Source organism: Sminthopsis crassicaudata, chromosome 6 (genome assembly GCF_048593235.1).
Source record: "Sminthopsis crassicaudata isolate SCR6 chromosome 6, ASM4859323v1, whole genome shotgun sequence".
NCBI lineage: Eukaryota > Metazoa > Chordata > Mammalia > Dasyuromorphia > Dasyuridae > Sminthopsis > Sminthopsis crassicaudata.
In genome coordinates this window covers 245,391,408-245,411,734 of record NC_133622.1, presented here as the reverse complement: position 1 = coordinate 245,411,734, position 20,327 = coordinate 245,391,408, and the positions used below count along the sequence as shown (strand labels likewise).

The 20,327-nt window shown below is 36.4% G+C and overlaps 1 protein-coding gene across 1 annotated transcript; it reads right to left on the bottom strand.

The window, feature by feature from the left end:
- Window positions 1-10,303: 10,303 nt before the first annotated feature.
- On the bottom strand, window positions 10,304-11,248 carry OR5A1 (olfactory receptor family 5 subfamily A member 1). The gene has a single exon (XM_074275952.1). It carries the CDS (start codon window positions 11,246-11,248, stop codon window positions 10,304-10,306), a length of 945 nt encoding a protein of 314 aa, XP_074132053.1.
- Between the last annotated feature and the right edge of the window lie 9,079 nt (window positions 11,249-20,327).

Below are 20,327 nucleotides of genomic sequence, written 5' to 3'. Positions count from 1 at the left end.
TGTGCTTAATATTATTATTATTTTCTGGTTATTCAGAGGAATAGAGTAGTAGTGTAATATACTAGGCATTCACTAGGGGCTCAGGACAGTTTCCCCATCTTAAGATTGACATAGATTTTGTGTTTCTGGGTGGGGGGGAGGACTAAATATTATTAATTTCCTTAAATGGAATGCTGAAACGGAGCAGAAGATTGGAAATGGTAGCATGAAGACAGAGCCTGAAGGCACGAGGATCAGTTTCCTAGAAAATATAAGAGAATCAGGAGAGCAGGGTGAAAAGAGAATTGGGTCATATTTTCATGTCATACTGTCTCAAATCTCCAGTGTGTAACCTGGACTTTCAATAGTTATTTATATATTCAAAAGAAAAAGAGAAAAGAGAATAGAGCAGGAGTCAGGAAATGTAGGTTCCAGTCATGCCTGTCACTATTTATGTGATCTTGGGAGACACTTCATTTCTCTGGCAGCAGTTTCCATCCTCTCTATAAAATGAGGAGGCAATCAGGAAATCAACATATGCAACAATGATAATGTGAAAAAAAATCACCAAAAGACAGGCAGATTCATTAATGTCAATGACTAATTTGATCCTGAGGAATAGATGATAAAGCATCCTCTGTACACTTAGTAGATAGGTAGGCTTCTAGGGGTGCAGAATGTACTGTCAGACTTGGTGACATGGGTTAGTTTTTATGTAACTGTTTTTGTCTGTTGCAAGATGAAATTCATTTGTATGGAGTGGATATCAATAAAGACTGATAAAGAATTGATAAAAGACATCAACAAATCTTTGAAATGAAATAAAACATAATAGAATAATATTTTTAAAAATATGAACCAAATGGTCCCTTTTAGCTCAAAAACTAGGGTCACATGGTAACAATTATTGATGATCCTTTTGCTATATAAGATTATAAAGCATCAAGTAGATGCTGCCCTTTTTTTTCTCAACTTCTCTTTTAGGAATTTGTGATTTCATTAATATGGATATTCTGAACTGATGCAGGGATATCAGATTCCACCCCTTCTATTACTTAATAGATGATTTCATTAACCAGTCAGTCAACAAAACAAATCAAAACAAACTAACAATACAAATAAACTGAATATATCAAAAACCAGTAACTGAAACAAACATTTGTGAAGTGTCTACTGAGGACCAAATACTTTTCAGATGCTAGTTTCAAGAATTGCTAGAGTCATGAAATGATCAACCTAGGACCACTTGATGTTGGTGAGCCTCTCCACCTAGAGTTGGGGTAACTTTGAATACCCCATCTATTGTTGAGCTTTTCAGCTTGGTAGATTCTGTCAGAGATTGTGCTCAGCAGTCATTGTTTTTCAAAAGCATAGTAAGTCTCAATCATGTTGCAAGATTAGAAGATTTTATGAAAAAAACACAATTTGCAATTTAAAAAATATTAAAAGGCAATGTAGTTCTTTTGGGAAGGCTCCATTAATTCTAAAAGCTCTGAATCTTGAGTTAAGGTTGGAGTTTTAATACTGCCAGACTACTCTCTGACCTACCTCCACATCACTGTGGTGGTGTCTCCAGGACCCCCATCTTCCCTGGTCTGATGTGGTCCACCTCAGCTTTATCACAATCTATTCTACTCCCAGGTACACAATTCTTTGTTATAATTAGCCAGGCAGGTAACACTGGTGGAACTTGGGAAGAACACAAGTTTTGTTTTGTACAAATGCATTGGTGCAATACAGAGTCATTAAAATGTCACACACGCACACACATACACACACACACACACATACAACACACACACACACACTATTGGAAGATATCCAGTCTCATTTCTAATTAGCTAGTGTTGTGCTTCCTAGTCTCTGTGCTCTGGGGCTTATACCCTGGAGATAATGTCCAAGAGCATGTTGACATTGGTTAAATAGAATATAACATCTTTCCATTTCAGTTAATAGAGAATTCTTGTCTCTACTAATATCATGCATTTTAAATATTGAAGATACCTTAGAGATCTTCTAGTACAATTCTTTTTAACCATTGATTTTTTATTAATGTATTTAATTTTAAGTTGCATGCTAATATAAAAAGAGCTACAGATCCATTCCAATACAATGCAACAAAGTTTTACTAAGATCCTTACAAGTGCAGAGATCACACTTAATCCTGTATAGTAGGGTATGTGAGTAAGTAACACATTCTGAAACCAGGAACTCTGAAAGATAATTGAATTACAAGATGTCATCAAACAAATCTACAAGCAGGAAAAAAAATAAGATAGACTGGACATGTGGCAGCAGGTAGGGATATTTGAGAAATAGCCTATATGTTATACTTGTGGTATCAAAAGAAAGACTCTCTCCCCCTCTTGTCCCAGCTTCATGGGGAAATAATGGGTTGACATGTGCAAGAGGTGTGCAGTTTGGGCAAATATAAGCAATCTGAGATGTTGTTTGAGGGAATGTATCCATCACTTAGAACACAAATCCATTTTTAGAATATTCATGGCATTGCAAAAGAAAATAGTTTATCCTCCCAAGAAGCTTTTAGTCTACTGGGAGAATTAAACAAACATGAAAGAAAAAAAATCCACCTAAAAAGAAGACAAAATACAAATGAAAACAATTAGAAAAAGACAATGTTTAAAAAGTGATTATCTAGCAATGTAGGGACAAACATTAACTATTAACTAACAGGTGAGGAATGGTTCCATATGTTGTGTTACATGAATGTGATTAATTACTATTGTGCTGTAAGAAATGAATGATTTGACTTGAATGAATTAATTCAGAGTAAAGTCAGAAGAACCAAAAGGATGATTTATAATATCTCAATGTTATAAAAAGCATATTTTAAAGACCTTTACAAACTGATGAAGAAGGCAATGAATAGAATGAGAATAATTTATATGCTCATGACAATAATGCAAACACAATTTTGAAAACTGAAAGAACATTGTTTGATCAATATAACAATCATTTGTGATTCCAGAAGACTGATGATGAAACATTAAATCCATGTAAGAGGAAACACCATTTCCATGGCAGATTTTGCTTCACCATCCTTATGTGTTCTAAGACATTTATTTTTCTTTTCTTTTTTTATCCCTCATGAGGATTAGGGGCAGGGAGAGAAAATGGATTTCCATTAATCTAAAAATCTAAAAATGGAATGGGCCCCAACAAGGCCTCTGTGTGGGTAGCTGATTGCTGGGAGATGCTGTTATTCACTTAGCCAGGTGTAGGAAATTTGGGTCATGCTGAGTGTTTTAATGCCCGAGATTCCAGCTGAAGCTTGTTAGTTTCAACCAATGATTGAAGGGATACCTTTCTTGGGTGGAGACAACCCTTGTCTTATAAATATTAGCCAAGTCTCTCAAATCAGAGAGTTCTTTGATATTATGGTTGCTTTAGGATAATGAAGTCCTTTTATTAGAGAGGTGAGTCCACATCTTTTGGTAATTTTTACCTATCAACCTGTCCTCCCACTGTAGATGGGTATTATAGATCCAGAATGTTGTCACAGAATCAGAATCACTTCCAGATAAGATGATTGTATTTTTAGTTTTACATAATGAATTTATTTCATTACATGATAACTCTTATGAAATGGGAATAACATAAGTATTTGTCATATAAAAACAAATGATAACAAAAAATTTTGAAAGATGGGAGTTATACTTATAACCCTATATATAATAACCCCATGATTGTCATTTGCTAAATATTTATAGGATCATAAATTAAAGGGAACAAAAGCTTTGTGATTTAATGCTAATGAAGATATGATAACTTGGCCACCTAATACATTTACAAGGGCTTTTGCTGCTGTCTGATATGATTTTAATTTCCAGAGTTGTGGTTGGTGTGTATGAGATCTTTCAGTTTTGTGGCTTCATTCAACCGTTTTTTCACAGAAATTTTCCCATAGTTCATTCTATTCATCATAATTTCCTGTAGTCCAATAATCTTCCTTGATCAGTGTATCCTTTTCTACCAGAGATGTATAGCTGGAAAAGCTAGTTCAACTCTAATCACTTAATAGGTGAAAAAAACTTGGAAAAGAGGTCCAAAGTTATGTGATTAGAATGTGGCGGAGATGCAATTTGAACCCAAATTGTGCTCATTTTCCTTTACTACTATCCATATCCATTCATATGAATGAGTCAGTGAATGGATAAATAAAAAGCATTTATTTTGTGGCTATTTTGTGTGAAGCACAATGGTAGGCCCCAGGAATACCACAGTCCTTCAGCTTAAAGAGTTTGCATTATCATAGAGGGCAACAAATGTTTGAAGAATCTGAGAAATGATGAATGGAACAATTTCAAAACCGGAAGGAACATTCGAGATCATCTGGTATAATACTTTTTTTTTTTTTTTTTTTTTTTGAAAACTGATTTTTTAGTATTAATATATTTAATTTTAAATTCCATTGACAATAGCAGCAGCATGCCAAGATATGAACAATTATAAATACAATATGGTCCAATGTTAAGAGATTTTTGTTAAGCTCCTAAGTGTTGGTAAGTTTGGATTGGATTCTCAAAACAATAAGTAAAATGGGAGAGGAATGGAGGTTGAAGAGTGTGTGTGTGTGTGTGTGTGTGTGTGTGTGTGTGTGTGTGTAATAAAATGAGTGAATAGACATTTGTCTTCCATGTATGGTTGTGACACAATTTCTGGAACTAGTTAGATCAACTCCCATTCATTCACCAATCAAACTCATGGACATGGTGAAGGAAGAATACATATGTTGATTAGGCATGTATTTTTATATGTATATATCATGAAAAAATATATATACATACATCATTAAAAGCCTGTATGTATATTTATATGTATTTCTACATACATTCACACATATATAATAAACACACACATATGTGCTTAGGGCAGCTAGATAGCAAAATGGAATACCAGGCCTGGAGTCAAGAAGTCCTGAGTTCAAATCCAATCTCAGATACTTACTAGCTGTCTGATCCTGAACAATTCACTCATCCCTATTTGCCTCAGTTTCCTCATTTATAAAATTAACTGAAGAAGGAAATGGTGAACCACTCAGTATCTCTGCTAAGAAAACTCCACATGTGGTCATGATGACTAAAATGATCAAATTATAATATATACAGTTTACATACCCACCCACACACCCACACACATACACACTTTATATATTAGAGGAATTACTTAAACCTAAGTCTTCTGGACTCCAAGACTAGCTCTCTACTACCCCACTGCATTTCTGTTTATATGCTCTAATTTAATGCAACTATTCCCCAGTGATTGGGCATAGAGTTTACATCTGTTTTTAGTTTTTTCTTTGCTTTTACAAATATGGTTACCAGAACAATTGCTTATCCAAATCTTTTCCTCTTGTTAATAACATCCACAGGGGACAGTCCTAGTAGTGTAATTAATGAGTCACAGGACATACATGCAGTTTTGTTATTCTTGTTGTATAATTCTATGTTGCTTTATAAGAATATTGGCCCAGTTCTGAATTCCATCAGCTTATGAAGAGTAAGTGGATCACCTTTTCCACTACATATTAAGTATTATACTTTATAATGGTTTTTATTATTTCAATCAATTTAATTAGTGATTGTCTATATTAACTAATTTTAAAGGATAGTCTATTTTCTTTCTACATAATTTGCATTTCTCAAGTTATCAGTTAAATATACATATATTTAAATAATTAGATAATTTTTGTTTCTTTTTTCAAGAACTGCTTATTTATGTCATTTGTCACTTATCTAATGGAGAATGACTCTTATCCTAATAAATGTGAATTGGTTCCTTGTAGATTTGAAATCACACTTTAATCAGAAACTTTGAAAACAAAGGGTTTTTTCCAATATCCATATATTATGAATGCATTGCTTCTAGTTGCACAAAACTTTAGTAATTTCCTTTTTCTATTTTATCTCATCAACATTTATGTCTGAATTGATTAGTTTCTTCCAGTGTCCTGAGTTGTAAGAAATACATCTTTCTAGTCTTACCTAACTTTTTGACTGTGTAAATTTTTACATTCATGTTGCTGGCATATTTAAAATTTATTATCTTTTTACATCATTTGTTTTTAGTGATTTCTCCCTCTGATTTTTGTATTACTTTGAACATATCTATATTTTTGTGCTTATAAGAATATCCCATTGAATAACAGTACCTTGTACAGAGTAAATCCTTAATGAAGGCTTATCCTTGATGAAGATGTTTATAAAATAAAAAGCTATAAAATAGTTTTTATTTTCAAAATATATACAGATAATTTTTTAACATTCACCCTTGCAAATTTCAAAAAAACCCCTCCATTTTCTTCCTTTTTTCCATGAAACCCCTTCCCTAGAAGTAAGTAATCCAATATATGTTAAACATATATAATTTGTCAATACGTATTTCCATATTTATCATGCTATACAAGAAAAATCAGATAAAATATGAGAGAAAACAAAAAGCAAGCAAACAACAACGGTAAAAATATTATATTGTGATCCACATTCAGTCCTGATAGTTTAATGGAAATTTATTTAAATAAATCTAATTGAATTATTGTGATACATAGCATAAATTATGAGTGTAACCCCATTTTATACCATGTATTAGAATTAGGATTCTTTGCCAAGGCATAATTTGTATTCTATTCATTTGTATTCTATGGTTTTTGTTTTTCCACCAATATTGATGGGAGGGGGGGAAACTTTTCTTTCATTATTTCATTATTTGGTATGTAGAGTAATTTGTTTCTTACATTATCTTTCCTGAGAGATCAACAATGTTATTGTTTTCTGCTCCAATTTTCTCTAAAGGGTTTTGTTGAATAATTAATTACCTTCCCATTAGTTGTATATTAATTTATCAAATACAAAACTACAGTAGAAATTTGGTTTTAAATCTTTCTCATATAATTTCTTTTTACCAATCTACTTTTCTATTTTAAAAATCCAAGTCTTTGGTGATTACTGATTTATAGTTTAATTTGGGACATTACATCTATCCTTACTTTTCCTTGACATTCTTTCACATGCATTTAGCTATTATTTTATCCAATTCTTTGAATAATACTACTGTTATTTTGGTTGAACAGCATTAAATTAGATTTTAATTTGGGTAATATGGCCACCTTTGTTATCAGTGCAACTTACCATGCATATTGAATATCTATGCAATTATTTAGTTCCACAGTCAACAAGCATTTATTAAATGCCTACTATTGACCAGGAACTATGCTATTGAAATTCTTCAATTATTTCTTTTTTTCCCACTGGACTTCCAATAGATTTTATTATTATTTTATTTGGTAATTATTTGAAATGGTGTTTACCAATTTTTCAAGTTTTTGTAGTGACATAGTGTTGTCTAGTAGAGAGAGCATTTGATAAGGCCGGGTTGCTTGGCTTCACTTCCTGGTAGATAGAATAACCCATGAAGACCTACTTGACTCAGACAACTTTCTAACTGTGACCCCAAGTCAAATCCTTTAAGTTCTTCCATGTCTTGGTTTTTAACCTTTTCCTGTCTTATCTTTTCCTAATTTGCATGCCAAATGTTTTTCCTGAGTAGAGTATTAAAGTTATCTCTGTTTGAAAATAGTTGATAAAGTAAGAATTACTTTTTGTTTGTGTCAAAGGAATTTCTTCACCATGAATTCCCTACATCAATGGAATCAAAAGTCCAGAAAAGCTAGCCCAGGATGTTTCTATTTCTGCCCATGCCAACATCCAATCCCACATGACTGAAGATACTAATGCCCTTGTGCTATGTATTTAAGATGCAAATCTTGATGCCCAACTCTGAATGGGTAAAACTAAGAAAACTTTGATTGTTTGCCAAGAGATTTTGACTTAAGTCTCTTTGTAGTACACCTCTTCCATTCCTTCCTTCCTCTACTTCCATAATCTCTATGATCCTCTCAGAAGCAGAATTTCAGATTGAAACCTGAATTTTGATCACAAGGACAAGATTATTATGTGTCTTGATAGGATAATTCTATTCTAGTATGCACATAACCTGTGATCCAGAGCCCAGACTGAGTTTACAACAATCTTGGATGACTTTTGCACAAATTCATCAGCTTGAGTCCTTTCTCTGGATTTCCTCTCAAGAAAACAAGCATTTCTTTCACATATTTAACATGCATTGGTCTACTTGCCATCTGGGAGAAGGGGTGGAGGGAAGGAGGGGAAAAATTGGAACAAAAGGTTTTGCAGTTGTCAATGCTGAAAAATTACCCATGCATATGCTTTATAAATAAAAAGCTATAATAATTTAAAAAAAAAGAAAATAAGTATTTTTCTCATATCTTTCTATACAAAATGGGAAATGGTTCCTCAGTAAACATACTGGTATTCAATGAGACTTTGAATATGACATTTCATTTAATCTAAATTCTGAAAAGGAAATGACTCCTCCTTCATTCCATCTTGCTACACTCCAGCTAAATTAGTTGACTTGCTATTCCTCACAATGATATTCCAGCCTATATCTCTACTTTTGTATGGAATATACCTGAATTATTCTCTCATCTTGCCTCTTAGAATCCTTATTGCATGAAAATACTCTTCGTGACACTTGATGAAGCAATTTTATGTGTGCGTGCAATGTGAGTTATCTATATCTTTATCTTGATCACTATGGTAGGTAAGAGTCATTGATGAAGACGTCCCTAGTAGAGGGATTCTTCCATTGATGAAGCGTCCTTAGTAGAGGGATTCTTCCATTGATGAAGCGTCCCTAGTAGAGGGATTCTTCCATTGATGAAGACGTCCCTGGTAGAGGGATTCTTCCATTGATGAAGACATCCCTGGTAGAGGGATTCTTCCATTGATGAAGACGTCCCTGGTAGAGGGATTCTTCTTGTGGATATGTGTCCTCCATTCTATGGGTATCTTAATGCTGAGCTTCTTGGTTCTTTGTGTTCTTGCTTCTTGATCTGAAAGATCACTGGGTTTTTCTGGTACTGTCTGGATGTTTACCATGATATTTCTGCTTTGCTTATTGCTTACTCCTTGCTTTCAGACAGATGGCTAGACTTTTGTCACCTATTCTTATGAATAGAGCATTTATATAAATGATTTATTATTCTTGATCCCATTACATACCTGGCTAACCTTTTCAGGTCATTGTTCTCTCGGCTGTCATTAAGCTGTTTCTTGCATCCTTGAGCAAAATGGTGAATGGTCAGAGCCTTGGGTCTGGAGACAGGAAGACTTAATTTCAGATTTGACCTCAGCTATGTGACTCTAGTCAAGTCACTTAATCTGTCTGCCTCAGCTTTCTTATCTTGTTAAATGAGAATGATAATAATACCTACATCTCATGGTTGTCAAAAGGGTCAAGAGATATTTGTAACATGCCTTGAAAACCTTATTTCTATGTTCCTTTTTGAATATTACAGAGTTTTCTAAATGATCTATATCAAGTAAAGATCCAATGAAATTGTCCATAATTATTTCAAAGAGTATGACACAAATATTCACACTGGAAGAAAGCCAATAAAGTGAATATAGCATTCCTATTTAGATTATGAAATATAGTTGGATAGACACTTGTGAAGACCGAGTTAGCATCCTGGATACCTTAGAATTAGCCGGAGTCAGGATAAGCAAAAGTCCTTGGTTTTTTTCTTGGTCTTTAGGGGTAGAAGTGAATTGGATGGATGCAGGATCTCCATGACCTCCCTTCTCTTCCTCTACTGTCAAAGTGACCCTGGCTTGTCTTACTCCACCCCCTAGTCCCTTCTACAATTCTCTGTATATACCAAACAATTGAGCCAGCACAGAATAGTGGGAAGGGCCATTTTCCAAGCATATTCTAATAGAGTATTGTCCAATAATAATTAGCCTTCAGTGTTCCCTTGCCCAAGTGCACCTACTCAGAGTTTCAGCCCTTTACAGACACCAATTACAGCTACAGCAGTACATTTATCTTGGACAAATTTGGCAAATGGATGATAAACTGGGCCCCAAATGAATAAGCTCATATTATTTTAGGAAAATATCTAATGCTTTTAATAATCCTAATTTCTTCCTCAAACAAAAGCCCATGTATTTAAAGTCAATGTTGTTCCAAAGATATTATGTGGTTGTAATCACAGAATACCATCATCTCCAAAAAATAAAATCTGTGGGTCACCCAAAGCGCAAGGGAGAAACACAAAGGAGAGGCTACAACTTACTTCCAAAGATTAATCTACACTCTTGAATGCTAGTCTACATTTGCCAATAAACATATGATTTTTGTATTTAGTTCACAAAGGATCATTGGATTTAGCTCCAGGTACCTATGGGAAAAGGTTTCAGCTTGCTAATATGCACAGTCTCTATGAAAACCTTTTTTCCCCTAGTACCTTTTTCAGAGCAGCTTTGATTTCACTGTTTCTCAGGCTGTAGATGAGGGGATTCAACATGGGGATCACCACTGAATAGAACACAGATACAACTTTATCTCGGCTTAGTGAGTAGCTAGAGCTGGGTCGAAGATACATGAAAAGGGCGGTACCATAGAGAAGGGTGACTACAGTTAAGTGGGAGGCACAAGTGTTGAAAGCTTTGTATCTGCCTTCGGTAGAGTTGATCTTCAGGACAGCAGCGACAATATACCCATAGGAAATGAGGAGGATGAGAAAAGATGTTCCCCCAACAGTGATCACCACAAGGAAATTAATCATTTGACTGAGAAAGGTATCTGAACAGGACAGAGCTAGGACTGGAGGGAGGTCACAAAAGAAGTGATTGATAAGGTTTGGGCCACAGAAATAAAGTTGAAATATAGAGCTTGTTTGAATTAGGGAGCTCAGGAAACCTCCCACATAAGCTCCAACTACCATCTTGGCACAGAGATCTGGAGACATGATGGCTGTGTAGAGCAGTGGACTTGAGATGGCAGCATAACGGTCATATGCCATAGCAGCCAGAAGGCAGCATTCAGTCAATCCTGTGCCAACGAAGAAAAAAAACTGGGTGGCACAGCCCACAAAGGAGATGGCCTTCTGTTTCTTGAAGAAGTCTGAAAGCATCTTGGGGGCAACAGAGGAAGAGTAGCAGATGTCTATGAAGGACAGGTTGCTGAGAAAGAAATACATGGGTGTGTGGAGATGGGAGTCAATTTTGATCAGGATTATAAGACCCAGGTTCCAGGCTAAAGTCACCAGATAAATTGCCAAGAAGGTCACAAAGAGGATGATTTGAAGTTCTGGATGATCTGAGAATCCCAGGAGAAAGAAAATAGTCACTGATGTGCTGTTCTTTTCCTTGGCTATGGGCATATTCCCTAGAAACCACAAAGATAGGAGGATTCCTAGGATAATGATTAACCAGATTGCAGGTGTTTTCAGCATGGGATTGTGGTACTTGCTAAAGTTTATAATCTCCCAGTTTCATGTAAGGTGTTGCCAGACATCCTTTTCTGTTTTGATGATGATCTTTTTCCATTGGGCAAGGGAGCAAAAAATATTGATATAGGTCAAGTTTATATGACTAAGTAAATCAAAGGGCTCATAGACTCAGGAGTTGGAAGCTACTTTACAAGTGATAATCTAATTCCATTATTTCACATTTTATAACTGAGACCCAAATCAACTATCTTTGATGTATTCGATTCATGCAATTAATTAAAAGTTGGGCCTTTTGAGCAAAGAGAAAAATATTGTAGGGGTTTTATTCATCAGCACAGTTGATACCCAGCTTACCTTTGCTTGACTTGTGCAAATTCTTACCTGTAAATGCAAACCTAGAAATCGCCAGCTGAGTCAGGTGGTCATAGGAATTGCCTAGATCCTCACGTTTGGTGTTTCTCTCCTTATTTCATCCATGCCTCTTTGAGTCTGCCCTTCTCTTCTCTGGGCCCCTGCATCACTACCATTTAAATCAGTTCCTTGCTTCTGAGTCCAGGGTTCTATTCCCCACCTCATTCCCTCAGAGGGAACACTCCTCCTACTATAGTTAGCCTCCTCAGTGCTTAGCACTAATTCCATCTCTTCCTCCTCCTCCTTTACCTTACCTCAAACTCCCCAAACACAGCTGTTAGAAACAGCTTTTGGAGTTTTCAATACTGGGTACAAACTATTGCAGAGACAAGGGGATCAGAGAACAGGCTCAAATTTTAGCTGCTGCCACATCTGGGAATGATGTGGGTCTGCGCCTCAGATGCCATTGAGTCATTAGTCTCATGGTTGTCCTCAAAAGAAAGCCCCAGATCTGTGCTCTAAGTACCATCAAAAGGGGCACAGGAAGAAAGACTGCCCACAGTGGGGTCAAGCTGCCTCTTCCCAAAACCCTGTTCTCTGATCCCTTCGGGACCAGGAGTCCTGGTACCAAGGGTTTGGCCAGGCTCTCCCTTGTTCCATCACAATGGTGGAAATCAGGATAACTGTAGATGTGGCAGGTAAGTCCATTGAATTTCTTTTGACTTTATAGGAGCCTTGTGTTTTTTTTCTTCCCTACCCTGGTACTCCAGGTATTCTACCCACCCCTTCCTTTTTGAAGAGAATTGTTTTGAGACCTTCTCTCTGCCTTGTCACTTTGGTGACATGTCATTTAAACATCTTTTCTCATCACTTCCTCCTGTCCTACCCCTTTTTTGAGGCATGACAATGGTGACATTGGGGATCCAACTTTCTCAGACCTCCATGTGCTTTTTGGTGCTTCCTTTTAGGCCCTCCCACATTCCCTCTGAAATCTAGGAGGAAGTGGATTCCTCTGTCTGGGATTCAGGAATCCCTGGGCAGGCTACTCATGCTAGTCTTTAGTGCATCAAAGATCTCAGGATGATCCCTCATAGGCACCAGTACCCAATAAATCCAGAGGCCAGAGAAGGATTGAAACCCCTAATTGAAACATTTTTTAAGATCTCAGAGCTATACTGTAAGAAATGACCAGCAGGAGGAATACAGAGAGGCTTGGAGAGACTTAAATCAAGTGTTGCTGAGTGAAATGAGCAGAACCAGAAGATCACTGTACACTTCAACAACAATACTGTATGAGGATGTATTCTGATGGAAGTGGAAATCTTCAACATAAAGAAGATCCAACTCACTTCCAGTTGATCAATGATGGACAGAAATAACTACACCCAGAGAAGGAACACTGGGAAGCGAATGTAAATTGTTAGCACTACTGTCTATCTACCCAGATTACTTATACCTTCGGAAGCTAATAATTAATGTGCAACAAGAAAATGGTATTTACACACATATATTGTATCTAGGTTATATTGTAACACATGTAAAATGTATGGGATTGCCTGTCATCGGGGGGAGGGAGTGGAGGGAGGGAGGGAGGGGATAATTTGGAAAAATGAATTAAAAAAAATATCTCAGAGCTATAAATGAGACCGTTAACTTCATAGACTCCTGAGACAATAAAGTTTCTAAGGCCTACATTGCCTATCAATCTGTTAAGTAGTTGGACCATGAATTAACTTCCACCTCCTTTTTACTCACAGAGGAGAGGAAGTAGATGATCTTGTCACTTCTTGAATCCACCTCAAAGAAAGCTAAACTGACTGCTGCCTTAGTGTTAGTCCAGCCTGATTTAAATAGGGAAAGGAAAGCAGATTTTGTGATGAGCCTCAATAGCATCTTGAAGTCTAAGCCACTCTCCCCTGGGAACTCTGCCCAGAGGGCCAAACTTGTTGCTCCCACAGAATTTTAGAATTGGAGAAAGGAATAAGAATGAGCATCTATACTGACTCCAAATATGCCTTTCATGTCTTGCATGCCCATGGGACTATATGGAAAGAAAGGAGACTTTTGACAACAGCCAAAAAAAATAAAAAATTCCCCCATTAAATATTCAGGGGAAGTTCTACAATTACTGCAAGCTGTCCGTAGACCTAGAGAGGTTTGTTGTGTTTTGTAAAGGATACCAGAAAGGGGATTCACTTCATGTAAAGGGAAACTGGCTTGCAGATTGTCACCCGTGCTGCTGCTCAGGTGCCCCCAATGACACCTTTGATTCCCCAACTCCTACATTCCCTCCTAGCTCTCTGGAACAGGCCTTTGCTAAAGAAAGGGGATACACCTTCCCCTTCTGGGTGGTTTCAAACCCCCTCAGGTCAACTTCTAATCTCAGAGGTCAAACAGTGGAGATTTCTTTTTTTTGCTTATACCAACTACTCACTTGGGAAAGAATTCCCTCTAATCCCTTGGGAAACCTATTTTCACTGATCAAACAATTATATAGGTCTGCCTCATTCTAGCTTTCTTTTTGTTGTGGGCATTATCCTCCACTTTCTCCAAGATAACTGTTTTCTCCCCAACTACTAGAGAATTTTGTATCTTCCAGACTCCAGGCCATGAACTTCCCAACTTAGTACCACTGGTTACCTAATTCTAAGACTCAACACCCTCTCTATGCTGCTGCATCCATCTTTAAGTTTCTCCTCCTGAACTTGGCTAGGAAACATCAATTATACATCCCTTGTCAGCCTGAAGCAGCTCCAGAAGATGAATTCATCACCCTTTGCCCCAAATGAATTGAGGGGGGAACAATGAGGTGTGAGTAGCAATTCCTGAGACATCGAAAGGCCTTGGGAGTACCACAAGCCATGCTGGCGGTAAACTGTAGAACTCAATGATGGGAATGACCCCACCCCATCATCCCTCAATTGTACCTCTAAGCCACCATATTAGCATATCAACCTAATCTCTGTTTCTCTTTCCAGTAAAATTATCTCTTTAATTCTGATTCTTTGCTATATTCTCTTAGAACTTTAGCTTACTTCAATTGGTGTGACAATAAAAATAAATCTTTGGCCCTTGGAGACTGAATTTTTTTCATCAAACCCATGACACTGACCAAGGGGACCTTAATCTTGTTGGGTGTCTGTCTCTAATACTCCCATTTCAAGGTACTAGATGCCAGGTACCAGGGAGAAGAAGCATTGTATAAGTTCTGTAGATGGTATAGGACAAACCTCTACACCAGTCATTGTCATCTGCTTGTAAAGAGACATCCGTTTTAATAAAGCGGCTTGAATCCTAGCTTCACTTATTTAAATGAAACTTATTAAGTGCCCATTGTGTATAAAACTGTATTAAAATTGAGTGTCAATGAAATTAAATGCCATTCATCTATTATAGAGAAACCTTATGAAAGTAATTGCTATGGAAAGCCTTGAGGTTGAAATATTCTCCTTATCAGGAAATTCATAAAATTGCCTTCCCCTCATTTTGAGAAGTGGGAAGGGAAAAAAAAAAAAAAAAGAAATGTGAAGCGGGGAGAATGAGGAAATAGCAACATGGCCCACCTAGAATTGGCCAGATGGTTTCCCAGGGGGGCAGCTACTACTAATAGCAAATTGCTTCTATTCAGTTGGTTCAGTCATGTCCAGCTTTTTTGTGACCCCATTCGGGGTTTCCTTGGCAAAGATAAAGGCTTTGGCCATTTCCCTTAACTCATTTTATGGATGAGGAAACTGAGACAGGGTGAAGTGAATGTTCCAGGGTCATGAAGTTAGCAAGTGTTTGATGCTGGATTTGAAATTAGGTCCTCCTGCCCCTATGCCTGATATTTTATTCACTTAATCACCTAGCTGGCACATAATAGGTGCTTAATAAGTGACTGTTGCATTGAAACAAATCATATTGCCTTGTATGTTTATTCTTTCTTCTCTAATCATTTTAAAATCACAAAATATATAACATTTGAATATTCTGCTCTCATCTTTAAGTCACAAAGCACATAACCTTTGGATATTCTATATATCCTCGAATTTTGTGTATCATTTAGAATTATATGATCTCTAGACAACCTTCCTTTAAAGATCTATGAAAAGATGAACGTGCTCACCATTAGTTCTTTAGGATCAGGAGAAAATAGCTATCTGCCAAGTTGGAGTTCAACAAGTGGCAGAGGAGATGGATCTGAATGGGGACCAGCATGGGAAGCGGGATCTGAAAACCAGAAACTAATCCTATGAGGATCAGTTTAAAAAAAAACAACTGAATGTACTGAACCAGGAGAAGGAAAGGTTCCATAGGCCCCCTAATTAGAAGAACCTCAGAAGTCATTTGGAATAATACCTATCAAATCCTTTTATATCATCTTGAGCAAATGGTCATCCAATCTCTCTTTAAAGACCTGTTGGAAGGAGAATCTCTTGTCTTCAGAAACCTGTTCCATACTGGCAGAATTCTCATCATAAGGAACATTTTTTTTTTCTTTTTTGACATAAGACTCATATTTCTCTCTAGATCCCACTTTAGTCCTATGACTCCAAGAAGAGCGAGTAGAATCCCTTTTTCTCATGACAACTCTTCATGTTCAAAGAATGTTATTCTGAAGTCCCATCTTTCTATCTCTAACTAATCTTCTTTTCTTCCCTAGTGAACAATTAAAATAATTGGAGATGCTCAGATTGGAGAAACCACTTTAGAAAACAGTGAATCTTATCTTGGAGTTTAGACTCCAGAGATCCATGCATAGATTGCCAGTGATCTCTAAAATTGGATAGGAAAAATTGCATCTTTATTTTCACCTACCTCTAAATGGCTTTTAGCTTTTCCTCCAATTATTTGAAAGTATTCTTCTGAGAAAGGGTCCATTGGTTTCTCCAGACTGCTGAAAGGAAGCAGGACACAAATTGAAGAATCATGATTTGCTAGGTCATGGGAATTCAGGATTAATTTCTGCATATTCCCCAGTTGGTCAATTTTTCTTCCAATGTGATCCCCAGAATGAACATAATATTTCATATGCTCTCTGACTAGAGTAGAGTATGATGGGACAATCATCTCACTATATTTATACATGACACTTCTCCAAATGCAGTCTAAGATTACATTTACTTTTTCCAGCTGTCATGTCTTAACTACTGTTCTATATTGAGGTTTGGTTAACTAAAATCTCAAATCATTTTCAGAAAAACTGATGCCCAACCATAATTGTATAGTTTCATTCTTATAAAATTGATTTAAAAATTTAAATTACAGCACACAGATGGTTCCATGAATATAAGACTGAATCTGGATTCAGGAAAATGAGTTCAAATCTGACTTTAGGAACTTACTAGATCTGTAACCCTGGGCAAGTTATTTACCTGCTTCCTGCCTCAATTTCCCCATTTGTAAAATGGGGTTGTTGTGAGGATAAAATGAGATATTTGTAAAGCACTTTGTAAGCCTTGAAATGATATATAAATGCTAGGTATTATTAGATTTGCCTTTTTTCTAACTTCTTCAAGGCTTTTTGGAGTTTACCATTCTCTCCCAGCTAATGAATGAGGCAGATGAAGAACTGAGGCAGGCAGAGTTTAATTGACTTGTCCAGAGTCACAGAACTAGCAAGTGGCTAAAGCTGCAAGTATGGTAAACTTGCCCCATGCTTTCATTTGAGTCACTGATAAGTGTTGAACAGCACAGTTCAGTATCTCCATCAGAGACCTTGTTATAATATAATGCTTGTTGATCAGGAGAGAAAAGAGAGCCTGAGTTGGCATCAGACCTACATCCAGCCCCTGATCTGACACTAATTAACTAATATCACAGGAAAGTCATACACTGCCTCTAAACCTCTTGATCTTCATTTGTTAAATAGTAAGAATAATACTTAGTTATTTTGAAAATCATCTCTTGGTTGTTTTGAAAAAAGAAACTTGTAAACCTTCAAATATCATATGTTTAAAGGATGAGTATTCCCTGGGGTTTTAGACAATGGAACTGGTTCTGTTGGGTGAACCCTAAAAGGAGGTGGCCATCTGGAAGGAAGAAGGCTCTTCTGTGAATTTTCTGGGGCAATGAGGGGGCACTGTGGATAAAGAGCCCAACCTGTACTCATCTTCCTGAATTCAAATCTGGCTCCAGATACTTCTTAGCTGTAGGACCCTGGACAAGTCCTGTTTGCCTCAGTTTCCTCATCTGTAAGATGAACTGGAGGACTAAATGGCAAATCTCTCCAATATCTTTGCCAGTAGAACCCTAAATGGGATCATAAAGAATCAAACATGTCGGAATTGACTGAACAATAAAAGTGAATTTCCTATTACTTAAGTAAATGATTGTGCCAGTGATGTAGTAGAGGAGGTTCCTATTTAGATGTGTATGGAGCTGTGTAGCCTCTGAAGCCCCTTCCTGTTCAGAGAGTCTGTGTTTCTATGATCATTATGAGAAACACTGTCCCTTTGTGAAGTTGGGAAGCAATTGAATTTGAAATGGGTATCCACAGTCTCTTTGTCCTGAACTTTTATCCCCACCCAGTGGTATCATGCTCTTTACATTTTCAGCCTCTCAGTACTCTCAGATTTCTCCCTTATTCATATTGGCAAATTCATATGGCAAATAATTAATTCAACTTAGAATGGTTTCTTTCAATATCTATACATCAATATCTGTATTTTGGCTAAAATCAGTCTTAAGCCTTGATGGTAAAATTTTTAGGCATCAGATAAAAGTTATAGAGGGATTTGGGGAAAAAGACTTTCCTGATGTTCCCAGAATCACATTTTATAGACCGTGTATTGCCTCAACAACCATTTCTCATTGGTTCCCTTGTCTACCCATGGCAATGCAACTTCAGGTAACAACATTTTGAGGAGCCAGTTTCATTCTTTTTGAATACAAAAAGGCCAAAACAGTTTGGAAAAGCAATTAGAAGAACAGAAATAAAACCTAGAAGATGGATTGACTTTTGGGGAAGGCAATTTGAATTGAGCAATAAGGAAGGAAGAAAAGTAGGAACAAAGGAAACAAATTTTTATTAAGTATTTACTACAGTCCTAGTATTGTGCTAAGTACTTTACAAATATTATCTCATTTAATTTTCACAAAAACCCTGTGAAATAGGTGCCAATATTAACCTTATTTTTCAATTGAAGAAAGTGAGACAGAAGTAAATGACTTGCTAGAGTCACAGTTAGAAAACGTTTGAGTAACCTACTCCCTGTATCTGTTTTCTTTTCCATAACTGTTTTACGTTATATTATAGTTCTGATATTTTTGTTCTATGTTCAAAGATCTTTTCTATCTCTAAATTTTTACAGTCTATTTTCTAAAGCCCCTATAATATTTCATATTATTGTCTTAAGACCTTTTGAGGATTGACATCCTATGTTCTAAGATCCCTTTCAATTGTGATATTCTATGTTCTAGGATTCACTCCAGTTTTAAAATTCTGTATTCTGTGTCTCATGATCAGCTTCCAATTTACCATTCAGTGTTCCATATTACAAGATTCTTTCTAATTATGGTCTTGTTTTTAGTCTTTTAAGCTTCCTTCCAAGTACATTTTTAAGTCTAAAGTATTTTAAAGCTCTAAATCTATAATTCTATGAAATTCTTTGCCAAAGCCTTTCCTTGGAGACAGTAGAGGGGTTAGAAGGGCTAAAAAGAAAAAAGAAAAAAAAAAGAAAGCAAGAGGGTTCATAAAAAAAAAATAGATTGACTACACTCACCCTATTATTCTCGGTAATTGGAAGCCATTGTCTTGATTTATTCTAATTCACAAATTGACTAATTCAGTGTCCTTAGCTACTTTTCATGTTCCACACCCTGCCCAAATGAGCTTTGATGGATCTTCTTATTCATTTATTTATCTACTACTCAAAGTGACTATGTCTGGATATGAGTAGGGGAGGGGTCCCCTTCCAAGATTTAATCTTTGCTTATTCCTTCCTATTGTCTACAGAAACCTACCACTGAGGTCATTGTGGGAGGGTGGTTTAAAGCAGTTATGGGGGTATGTTAGTTGTTCACCTTCTCCTTAGAGATGTTCCACCATCCTCGGGGACTTTTTAAAAAAAAGAGACCCAGAGAACACAGCCATTCAAACAGATAAATTTTTAATTGTTCTCAGGGGTGAAAGACACTCATCCTCCTGTACTTTTACAAGCGTAGGGGTTATTCACCTCTGTCCCAATGGTCAGGTCCCAGTCTCAAGATTCCCTTGAACTGAGATCAAATATGTATTGCCTTTTTAGTATAATAGCATTTTATTTTTTCAAATTATAAAAAAAGACAATTTTTAGCATTTGTTTTTATAACATTTTGAGTTCTAAATTTTTCCCTTGTCCCTCTTCTTTTCCTAAACATATTTCCATATTAGTCACCTTTTTAATTTGAGCAGTATTGAATTCATCCCCAGTACCCATCTCAAGTAAAATGAAAACTCTTTGGGGGTAGTCCTGAGAGAGAAATTAAATGTTAATGCTGAGCAGTTACTAACTTAGTGAAATACCCAATATCCCTTGCTTTCTCTTTAATGCAGTCAAGATGTGATTCTGGTATCATCAGCCATCACTCCAGTGTCCGGCCTCATCTGAGGAGAGATCAGATAAAAGACAGAAGCTTTCTTCCTGGTCTTAGAAAATCAACTAAAGAACATACATCATCAGCAACATGTATGAGCAGT